The sequence below is a fragment of the Mus pahari genome, chromosome 2, assembly GCF_900095145.1.
Source record: "Mus pahari chromosome 2, PAHARI_EIJ_v1.1, whole genome shotgun sequence".
Taxonomy (NCBI): Eukaryota; Metazoa; Chordata; class Mammalia; order Rodentia; family Muridae; genus Mus; species Mus pahari.
In genome coordinates, this window is record NC_034591.1 from 138792718 (window position 1) to 138803435 (window position 10718).

Sequence of the window (10718 nt, forward strand, 5' to 3'; positions counted from 1 at the left end):
AACTAAACTAAACTAAACTAAACTAAACTAAAGTCATGAAACTGAGAAAGGGACCGGGTGGGATTAGTAGTGAAGGGAGATACATAAGAAAGGGTTTGAGAGAATGAATAATGGGAGAGCATTATATACACACGTATGAAACTGTTAAACAACAAAATCAGTCAAGAATAACTAAATATAGCAGACAGAAAACTTTGTAAAAACAAAAACAAAAAGCCTCTTTATAGGAAAAGAGATGCACCAAGAAAGAATCTACTGCTATTATTTGCCATGGAGAAACAGTGAATTTGATCTTCAGAACCCACCGACACATCGGGTGATGAAACAGACACTGAGAAACAGGATGGAGGCCCCGGCCATAGTCCATGAGAGCACTTGGGAGTTTTTGAAGCATCCTTTCTCTGTAGGAAGAAGGATAAAACACACAGTGGATCTTCCCAAAGCAATATGCAAAGGAGATTTGGGTTGACTTTATCTTTACTACTTCCTATTTTCATTGCCTATATCTACCGGTCCCCAGGCTTGCTCATGCATCCGTGCTCTCTGGAGACTGTTGGCCCTCACCCCCGAGCTAGCTAACAACCCAGGATTGCTGTGTGGAATCCTCTGCTTCCGGCTGCTGCTAGCCTGGAAACCACACCTTAGGAAGAGCTGAGCTTTTCATTTCTACTTCCCCCATTTAAAATGCTTGTGCACTTTAAGGCCTGCCCTCCGTGCTTCCTCCCTTTCTTCTCTTCCATCTTACCTCACTTTCTCCCCCTGCCTTTCTAGTCTCTCTCCTGCTGGGCTCTTCTCAGCATTTCATTTTCAAGCTTTTTGTAAATTAGACAAAACAGTTGGTAGCCATGCAGTAAGTACTTTCTTATGCCCGAAACACATTTTACAGACAATTCGAGTAAATTCTGTAGAATTGAAGGACTTGCTCAAAGACATTCAGAGTATCACAGAAGTTAGAAACAATCAGCAGGTAGGCTCCCCCTGCCCCCACCTGCCCCTTCTCCCAGACTCCTCAGCAAGAGCTCTGACCTTTCTTCTCTTCTGTTTTGTTTACACCTCACTAAGTGCTTTTCTATCACCCTAGTCCTTTGCAAACTTCTAACAAGAGAGCCAAGCAAGATGTTCAAGTTGTACCTGTGTGGCGGGATGCAGGCGATTTGGTTGAGTTCATTCTTCCTTTTTCCTGCTGTTCTTCCCTTTCCTTCTCTTCTCAGTTTAGAAAGGGCCCCCTGGAAAGTGAGTCTTGAAAGGTGAATCCTTGGCCCTCTTTTAAAAGTTCAAGACTAACACACTGGGATAGCACAGTATGTCAATGTGCGCTATAGATGTGCAATTAAGTCAGAATTTCCTCTCTTGCACAAGGACAAGTTTATTGGACACCATGCCGCTTCTCACTCCAGACCACAAAAGAGGAAATGATGAAGTATATGCTAAACATCAAGAGAAATGGCAGAGAAGCCTGAAAAAGATATCTGTTGTATTTTAGTTGGTAAATGCCTTACTTTTCTCAAAGTCTAACTTGGTCCCAATTTTCCTTTGGCACTATATGCCTCAGTACCACATTCTGAATTCTGGTTGTTCTTCGTTTGTTTGTTGTTTCTAACAAGTATACCTTTGTTCACAGACAAGAGGCTGAGAGCCTCTAAATTATCTCCACACACTGCACAGAGCTGGGCACACAATGTGCATATTTACAAGTTAGCAATGAATGTTTTCTTTAGGTCCATTTCTTCCTTTACCAGCCCTTAGGTGCTCACTGTGTAGACTCTAACCCCTTTACCAAGATGCTATCCATTGGACTGTTTCAGAGATCAGCCTCACATGACTTTGTGAGTCAGTTCAGTTTCTTAAACTGACACACAATGTCTAGGGACTCATTAGGTACTTTAATTCTATTTTTTAATTTATTTGGGAATTTTAGAGGAGGAGCAGATTTGAGTGTCAGCAGAAGCAATTTCGGTTAGATAGAACTCAGTGCTTGTCTGGAATGTGAGATATTGGATGTCTTCCCTAAACCTCCCACAAGTTTTCTAAAGACTCTTTAGGGTCTGGAAAAGTCACATTAGTATCAGCTGTCTTGAGGTTATGAGTGTCAGAAGTGCTACACATATGACTTGGTAATCCCCAGGCTTGATGAGACAGATTTCCCATGTGCTATACAATATTTTTTTTTTTTTTTTTGCCTCAAGGAAACTTTCAATCATTTCCACAGATTGGAAATTTTAGTCAGAATTTTTTATTTTTATAGACACATGGATTTTTTTCCAAGTATCTTGAAGCATATTTTTAAATTGATATGGCTTGGTTGAGTGGTCACTGAAATTCCATATATAAAGCTTTGCTCCCCGGAGAAGAGGCTTTGTGGATGTATAGAGATGAGCTCTTGTGAAACGGCCATAGCTTCAGTGGCTTTGAAAGAGTCTCAACTATTTCAGTCTTCTATGGTTTCTTGACTTCTATCATGGTGTGCCATCATTTCCAAGATCCAAACCATGGGGTTGCCAGATCTTTGACCTGATACTCCAGGCAAACATGCCAAAAGAAAACTTTATTTCTATATCACTGGTCTTTTGTGTCTCAAGATTCTTTTTGAAGGCTAGACTAACTTTTGAAACCCATAAGCAAGGTAGGTTTTGCTATCATCTAGGTCTTTCTCCTAGGTTTTTTTTCTTCAAAGTCTATAAGTGTTCACTGTGGAGTTTTATGTTTGTTTCCTTGGTTGGGTTTATTTTTATGTTTTTTATTAGATATTTTGTTTATTTACCTTTCAAATATTGTCCCTTTTCTTGGTTTCCCCTCTGAAAACCCCCATCCCCTCCCCACTCCCCCTGCTCACTAACCTACCCACTCCTGCTTCCTGGTCCTGGAATTCCCCTACACTGGGGCACTGAGCCTTCATAGGACCAAGGTCCTCTCTCCTCATTGATGAATAATAAGGCCATTCTCTGCTACATATGTGGCTGGAGTCATGGGCCCCTCCATGTGTACTCTTTGGTTGGTGGTTTAGTTCCTGGGAGCTCTGGGGATACAGGTTGGTTCATATTGTTGTTCCTCCTATGGGGCTGCAAACCTCTTTAGCTCCTTGGGTCATTTCTCTAGCTCCTCCATTGGGGACCTTGTGCTCAGTCAATTGGTTGCTGAGAGTATCCACCTTTGTATTTGTCAGATACTGGCAGAGCCTCTCAGGAGACAACTACAAAAAGCTCCTGTGAGCAAGCACTTCTTGGCATCTGTGATAGTGTCTATGTTTGGTGACTGTATATGGGATGGATCCCCAAGTGGGGCAGTCTCTGGATGGCCTTTCCTTAAGTCTCTGCTCCACACTTTGTCTCTGTATCTCCTCCCATGGGTTTGTGTTCTTCCTTCTAAGAAGGAGAGACGTATCTACACTTTGATCTTCCTTCCTCTTGAGATTCTTGTGGTCTTTGAATTGTATCTTGGGTATTCTGAGCTTCTGGGCTAATATCTACTTATCAGTGAGTACATACCACATGTGTTCTTTTGTGATTGGGTTACCTCACTCAGGACAGTATTTTCTAGTTTCATCCATTTGTCTAAGAATTTCATAAATTCATTGTTTTTAATAGCTTAGTAGTACTCCATTGTATAAATGTACCACATATTCTGTACCCATTCCTTTGTTGAGGGACATCTGGGTTCTTTCCAGATTCTGGCTATTATAAACATGGCTGCTATGAACATAAAGGAGAATGTGGTTTTATTACAAGTTGGAGCCTTTTCTGGGTATATGCCCAGGAGTGGTATAGCTGGGTCCTCAGGTAGTACCATGCCCAATTTTCTGAGGAACCGCTAGACTGATTTCCAGAGTGGTTGTACCAGCTTGCAATCCCACCAGCAATGGAGGAGTGTTCCTTTTTAATCCACATCCTCTCCAGCATCTGCTGTCACCTGAGTTTTTGATTTTAGCCATTCTGACTGCTATGAGGTGGAATCTCAGTGTTGCTTTGGTTTGTATTTCCCTGATGACTAAGGATATTGAACATTTCTTTAGTGCTTCTCAGCCATTTGGTATTCTGCAGTTGAGAATTCTTTGTTTAGCTCTGTACCCCATTTTTAAATAGGGTTAGTTGATTCTCTGGAGTTTAACTTCTTGAGTTCTTTGTATATACTGGATATTAATCCTGTGTTGGATGAAGGGTTGGTAAAGATCTTTTCCCAATCTGTTGGTTCATGTTTTGTCCTATTGACAGTGTCCTCTGCCTTACAGAAGCTTTGTAATTTTATGAGGTCCCATTTGTCAATTCTTGATATTAGAGCATAAGCCATTGGTGTTCTATTCAGGAACTTGTTCCCTGTGTCCATGCGTTTGGGACTTTCCCCCACTTTCTCTTCTATTAGATTCACTGTATTTGCTTTGTTTTGTTTTGTTTTAATGGAGATCTTTGATCCACTTAGACTTGAGCTTTGTACAGGAACATAAGAATAGATCAATTTGCATTCTTCTACATATTGACCACAAGTCAAACCAGCACAATTTGTTGAAAATGCTGTCTTTTTCCCCCTCTGCATGGTTTTAGCTCCTTTGTCAAAGATCAAGTGACCATAGGTGTGTGTGTTCATTTCTGGGTCTTCAATTTTATTCCACTTATCTACCTGCCTGTCATTGTACCAATACCATGCAGTTTTTATCAAAATTGCTCTGCAGTACAGCTTGAGGTCAGGGATGGTGATTCCACCAGAAGTTTTATTTTTTTACATTTTTATTTTTATTTTTTATTGTTGAGAATTGTTTTCACTATCCTGGTTATTCTAGATGAATTTGGAAAATGCTTTTTCTAAGTACATGAAAAATTGAGTTGGAAATATGATGGGAATAGCATTTAATCTGTAGATTGCTTTTGGCAAAATGGATATTATTATTAAATTAATCCTGCCAATTTATGAGCATGGAAGATCTTTCCATCTTTTGAGATTTTCTTTGATTTCTTTCTTTAGAGACTGGAAATTCTTGTCATACAGTTCTTTTACTTGCTTAATTAGAGTCACACCAAGGTATTTTACATTATTTGTGACTATTATGAAAGGTGTTGTTTCCACAATTTCTTTCTCATCATGTTTATCTATCCTGTCCTGTGGGACAAGTTATTCCATGGTCCTCGAGGGGGATCCTAAACCTAAATTGAAATGGGGATAAAAAGAAGAGACGGACACCATGCATATGCTTGTCATAGTCTCATTTACTGAAGGAAAAGGCTCAAGTTTTATACAATACAGAGAGGGGTTGAGGAGTGATCAAAAGAGACATGCTGAAGGACAAATGGGGGAAGCTAATTGCGAGTCTGAAACTTTTAGTGATTTATCTCAGGTCCTTGGCATCACTGCTCCAAAACATTGGGCGGCTTATCTCAAAGTCCTGGATCCTCCTAACAGCCCAAGGTGACAGCTCTGGGCAGCTCCGGAATGCAGAAGACTCCAGTAGTCAATGATGTTTGCTTAGGGCCGGAATCTTGCTTAGGGCTGGAATCTTGCCTTGAGGGGAGAGGGGAAAGGGCTCCTAACAAAGAACTATATGGCTCTCAGCTACAGACTGTAAAATGCCTGGGTATTCTCAACCCGGTCTCCAACATTTATCCTTTGAGTAGAGGAAGGCCACTGACTTGTTTGAGTTAATTTTATAGCCAGCCACTTTGCTGAAGTTGTTTATTAGATTTAGGAGTTCTCTGGTGGAATTTTTGGGGTCACTTATGTATACTATCATATCATCTGCAAATAGTGAAATTTTGACTTCTTTCTTTCCAATTTGTATTCCTTTAACCTAATTTTGTTGTCTACCTTCTCTGGCTAGGATTTCAAGTACTATATTGAATAGGTAGAGAGAGAGTTGACAGCCTTTTCTAATCCATGGTTTTAGTGGGATTGCTTCAAGTGTCTCTTCATTTAATTCGATGTTGGCTACTGGTTTGCTTTATATTGCTTTTGCTAAGTTTAGGTATGGGCCTTGAATTCCTGATCTTTCCTGGACTTTTATCATAAAGAGGTGTTAGATTTTGTCAAATGTTTTCTCAGCATCTAATGACATGATCACTTTTTTCTTTGAGTTTGTTTATATAGTGGATTATGTTGGTGGATTTCCATATATTGATTTGCCTGCATCCCTGGAATGAAGCCTACTTTATCATGATGGATGATCATTTTGATGTGTTCCTGCATTCAGTTAGCAAGAATTTTATTGAGTATTTTTGCATTGATATTCATAAGGAAAATTGGTCTGAAATTCTGTTTCTTTGTGTGGTTTTGGTATCAGAGTAATTGTGACTTCATAGAATGAATTGGGTCATGTTTTCTGTTTCTGTTTTGTGCAATAGCTTTAAGACAATTGTTATTAGGTCTTTTTTGAATGTCTGATAGAACTCTGCACTAAACCCATCTGGTTATGTGCTTTTTTTTTTTTTTTTTTTTTTTTTGGTTAGGAGATTATTAATGCCTATTTCTATTTCTTTAGGGGTTATGGGACTGTTTAGATAAGTCATCCGATCCTGATTTAACTTTTTTTTTTAACCAGGTACCTGTCTATAAAATTGTCCATTTCACCCAGACTTTCCAGTTGTGTTGAGTATAGGCTTTTGTAGTAGGATCTGATGGTTGTTTGGATTTCCTCGGTTTTTGTTATTTGTCTCTCTTTTCATTTCAGAATTTGTTAACTTGGATGCTGTCTCTGTGCCCTCTGATTAGTCTGGCTCAGGGTTTATCTATCTTGTTCATTTTCTCAAAGAACCGGCTTCTAGTTTGGTTGATTCTTTGTTTAGTTCTTTTTGTTACTACTTGGTTGACTTCAGCCCTGATTTTGATTATTTCCTGCTTTCTACTTGTGGGTGTATTTGCTTCTTTTTGTTTTAGAGCTTTCAGATGTGCTGACAAGTTGCTAGTGTATGCTTGCTTTAGTTTCTTTTTGGAGTCACTCAGAGCTATGAGTTTTCCTCTTAGCATTGTGTTCATTGTGTTCCATAGGTTTGCGCATGTTGTGGCTTCATTTTCTTTAAACTCTAAAAAGTCTTTACTTTCTCTTTCTCTCGTTCTTTCTCTCTTTTCTTTCTTTCTTTCTTTCTTTCTTTCTTTCTTTCTTTCTTTCTTTCTTTCCCTCTCCCTTGACCAAGTTATTATTCAGTAGAGTGTTGTTCAGCTTCCACATGTATGTGGGTTTTCTATTATTTATGTTGTTATTGAAGACCAGCCTTAGTCCATGCTCATCTGAGAGAGTGCATGAGATTATTTCAATCTTTTTGTATCTGTTGAGGCCTGATTTGTGACCAATTATAAGGTCAGTTTTGGGTAGGGTACTATGAGGTGCTGAGAAGAAGGTATATTATTTTGTTTTATGTTAAAATATTCTATAGTTATCTGTTCAATCCATTTGGTTCATAACTTCTGATACTTTAACTTGTCTCTATTTAATTTCCGTTCCCATGATCTTTCCATTTATCACAGTGGGGGTGTTGAAGTCTCCCACTATATTGTGTGAGGTGCAATGTGTGCTTTGAACTTTAGTAAAGTATCTTTTATGAACATGGGGGCCCTTGCATTTGGAGCCTAGCTGTTCAGAACTGAGAGTTCTTGCTAGATTTTTCCTTTCATGAATATGATGAGACCTTATCTTTTTTGATAACTTTAGGTTGAAATTCATTTTTATCCCATATTAGAATGGTACTCCATCTTGTTTCTTGGAACCATTTGCTTGGAGAATTGTTTTCCAGCCTTTCATTCAGAGGTAGTGTCTGTCTGTCATCGAGGTACATTTCCTATATGCAGCAAAACAGATCCTGTTTATGTAACCAGTCTGTTAGTCTATGTCTTTTTATTGGTGAAATGAGTCCATTGATATTAAGAGATATTAAGGAAAAGGGATTGTTGCTTCTTGTTATTTTTGTTGTTAGAGGTGGAATTATGTTTATGTGACTACCTTCTTTTTGGTTTGTTAAAAGAACTAACCAGTCCCCCCCAGAGCTCCTTGGAACTATACCACCAATCAAAGCAAACACATATGTCGCAGAGGATGGCCTACTCAGTCAATAATGGGAGAGTCCCTTGGTCCTGGAAGGCTCTAGGCCCCAGTATAGTGGAATGCCAGGACTAGGAATGGAAGTGGATGGATTGGGGAGCAGGGGGAGGGGAAAGGAATAGGGGATTTTCAGAGGGGAAACTATTAAAGGGGATAACATTTGAAATGTAAATAAAGAAAATGTCTAATAAAAATTAAATAAAAAATAAAAAAGGAGATTATTTTCCTGTTTTGGACAGTTATTTTATAGAGTGTATTTTCTTTCCTTGCTTTGAAGTTTTCCAGTTATTATGCTTTGAAGGACTGGATTTGTGGAAATATATTGTGTAAATTTGGTTATGTCATGGGATATCTTAGTTTCTCCATCTATGGTAATTGAGAATTTTGCTGGATATCATAACCTGGAATGGCATTTGTGTTCTCTTAGTGTCTGTATGAGATCTTCCCAGGTTCTTCTTGCTTTTATAGTCCCTGGTGAGAAATCTGGTGTAATTCTGATAGATCTGCATTTATATTATTTCCTTACTGCTTTTTAATATTCTTTCTTTGCTTTTAGCATTTGGTGTTTTGATTGTTAAGTGGCAGGAGGAATTTCTTTTCTGGTCCAGCCTATTTGGAGTCCTGTAAGCTTCTTGTATGTTCATGGGCATCTCTTTCCTTAGTTTAGGGAAGTTTTCTATAATATTGTTGAAGGTATTTACTAGCCCTTTAAGTTGGGAATCTTTGCTCTCTTCTATACCTCTTATCCTTATGTTTGGTCTTATCATTGTGTCCTGGGTTTCCTGGATGTTTTGGGTTAAGACCTTTTAGTATTTTGCATTTTCTTTGACTGTTGTGTCTATGTTTTCTATGGTATCTTCTGCACCTGAGATTCTCTCTTCTATTTCTTGTACTCTGTTGGTGATTCTTTCATCTATTACTCCTGATATCTTTCCTAGGTTTTTTATNTCCAGAGTTATCTCCCTTTGTGATTTCTTTATTGTTTCTACTTCCATTTTTAGATCATGAATGGTTTTGTTCAATTCCTTCACCTGCTTGGTTGTGTTTTTCTGTAATTCTTAAAGGGATTTTTGTCTTTCCTCTTAAAGATGTTCTACCTGTTTAGCTATGTTCTCTTGTATTTCTTTAATGGAGTTATTTATGTCCATCCTAAAATCCTCTATCAGCATCATGAGATGTTATTTTAAATCCAAATCTTGCCTTTCCAGTGTGTTTGTATATCCAGGACTTGTTGTGGTGGGAGAAGTGCGTTCTGATGATGCTATGTTGGTAAGGTTCTTGAGTTTGTCTTTCACCATCTGGTTATCTCTAGTATTAGTTGGTCTTGCTGCCTCTGGCTGGAGTTTGACCCTGCTGTGGCAATTCTTGCATCTATATTCATCAAGACTATCAAACTCTAACTTTCTCTTTTGTGGTGTATTTATCCATCACAGCCTACTGCAGACAGTTCCTTATTTCAGATGGCAGGTCCCCTGGAGGGATGTGTCTCCTGCTTCTCAGGGCCAAGACACCATCCTTTTTAAAAAGTTGCTGCTGCAGGCTTCTGAGATATCTCCATCCCAGCCTACTGCAGGCAGTCATTGTCATTGTATGCTGTCCCCAGCAGAAATTTATCCATTTCTTTTATGTTTTCCAATTTAGTAGTGTAAAGGTATGGAAATAGGTCCTTGAAGTTTTATGAATTTCATTGTTGTCTGTCAAAATGTCTAATGTCCCATCTCTAAATTTATTCCTTTTCGTCCCCTTTTCTCCTTTATTTGCTTAATTTCAATAGAAATTTGTCAACCCTACTTTTCTTTCCAATGAGTCATTTTTTTCTTTGACTAATTCTCTGTTTTTTGTTTTTTTTTTTTTTTTACTATTTTTTCTTTCAATCTATTGTTTTAGGTTCTTGTTTGTTCTTGCTTTTCTAAGGACTGAATGATTTTGATTAATTTAATCATTGAGTTTTCTTAAATATTTTGATTTGGACATTTAGTGGTATAAGCTTTCTTTAATACTATATTATGTCTCAAAGAGTTTTGACACATTTTCTTTTTTATTCATTTCTGGAAAAATTTAAACATTTATGCATTTTATTTTATGTATATGAGTGTTTTGATGTCTGTATATCATTCACCACCTGTGTGCCTGTTGTTCACAGACGTCAGAAGAGGTGTCAGATCACCTGGAACTAGATGACTGTGAACCACCCTGCAGGTGCCAGGAACCAAATCCAGGTCCTCAAAAAGAGCAACAAATACTCTTGACTGCTGAGTCATCTCTCCAGCCTCAATTCCAGAAACACTTTAATTTCCTCCTAATTTCTTCAGTGGCCCATCCATTATTCAAAGTTTTGCCATTTATCACCCTTGAGTTTGTGCATTGTCTGCAGTTTCTGTTGTTCTTGTTATCTAGGTTTATTACATTGTTTTTCGTGGCTTTTTATAAGTTTGTATGAGTTTTCTTCTTAATCCTTCTAGGTCCCAATAAATTGAGCATAGACTATTATATTTATTTAAAAATCTTTAATGTCACAACAACTGACAAATACTACTCTATTTTAGTCATCTAAGCTACTCTGGCTACCTCCCAGTTCAAATCCCTGTGATAGTTGCATTTTAGTATTGATCTGGTTTTCTGGGTTCCAGCTGTTTTCCCACGGTGTCTCTGTGGTTAATTCCCACTACCTCTCCTCCTCCTCCTCCTCCTCCTCCTCCTCCTC

The 10718-nt window shown here is 38.3% G+C and overlaps 1 protein-coding gene across 2 annotated transcripts in view; it reads right to left on the reverse strand.

Annotated features, from left to right (window-relative positions):
* The window catches only part of Clec4e (C-type lectin domain family 4 member E), a 9040-nt gene extending 7750 nt beyond the window's left edge, over positions 1 to 1290 (reverse strand). The window contains exons 1-2 of one of the 2 annotated variants that reach the window (XM_021190868.1): positions 1132 to 1289; positions 306 to 401 (exon numbers count right to left, since the gene is read on the reverse strand). In XM_021190868.1, coding sequence (XP_021046527.1) covers positions 306 to 401; positions 1132 to 1168 — 133 coding nt within the window. In that variant the 5' untranslated portion in view covers positions 1169 to 1289. Of the gene's footprint in view, positions 1 to 305; positions 402 to 1131 lie in introns of both variants that reach the window. The other variant, XM_021190869.1, reaches the window with a different exon arrangement.
* Between the last annotated feature and the right edge of the window lie 9428 nt (positions 1291 to 10718).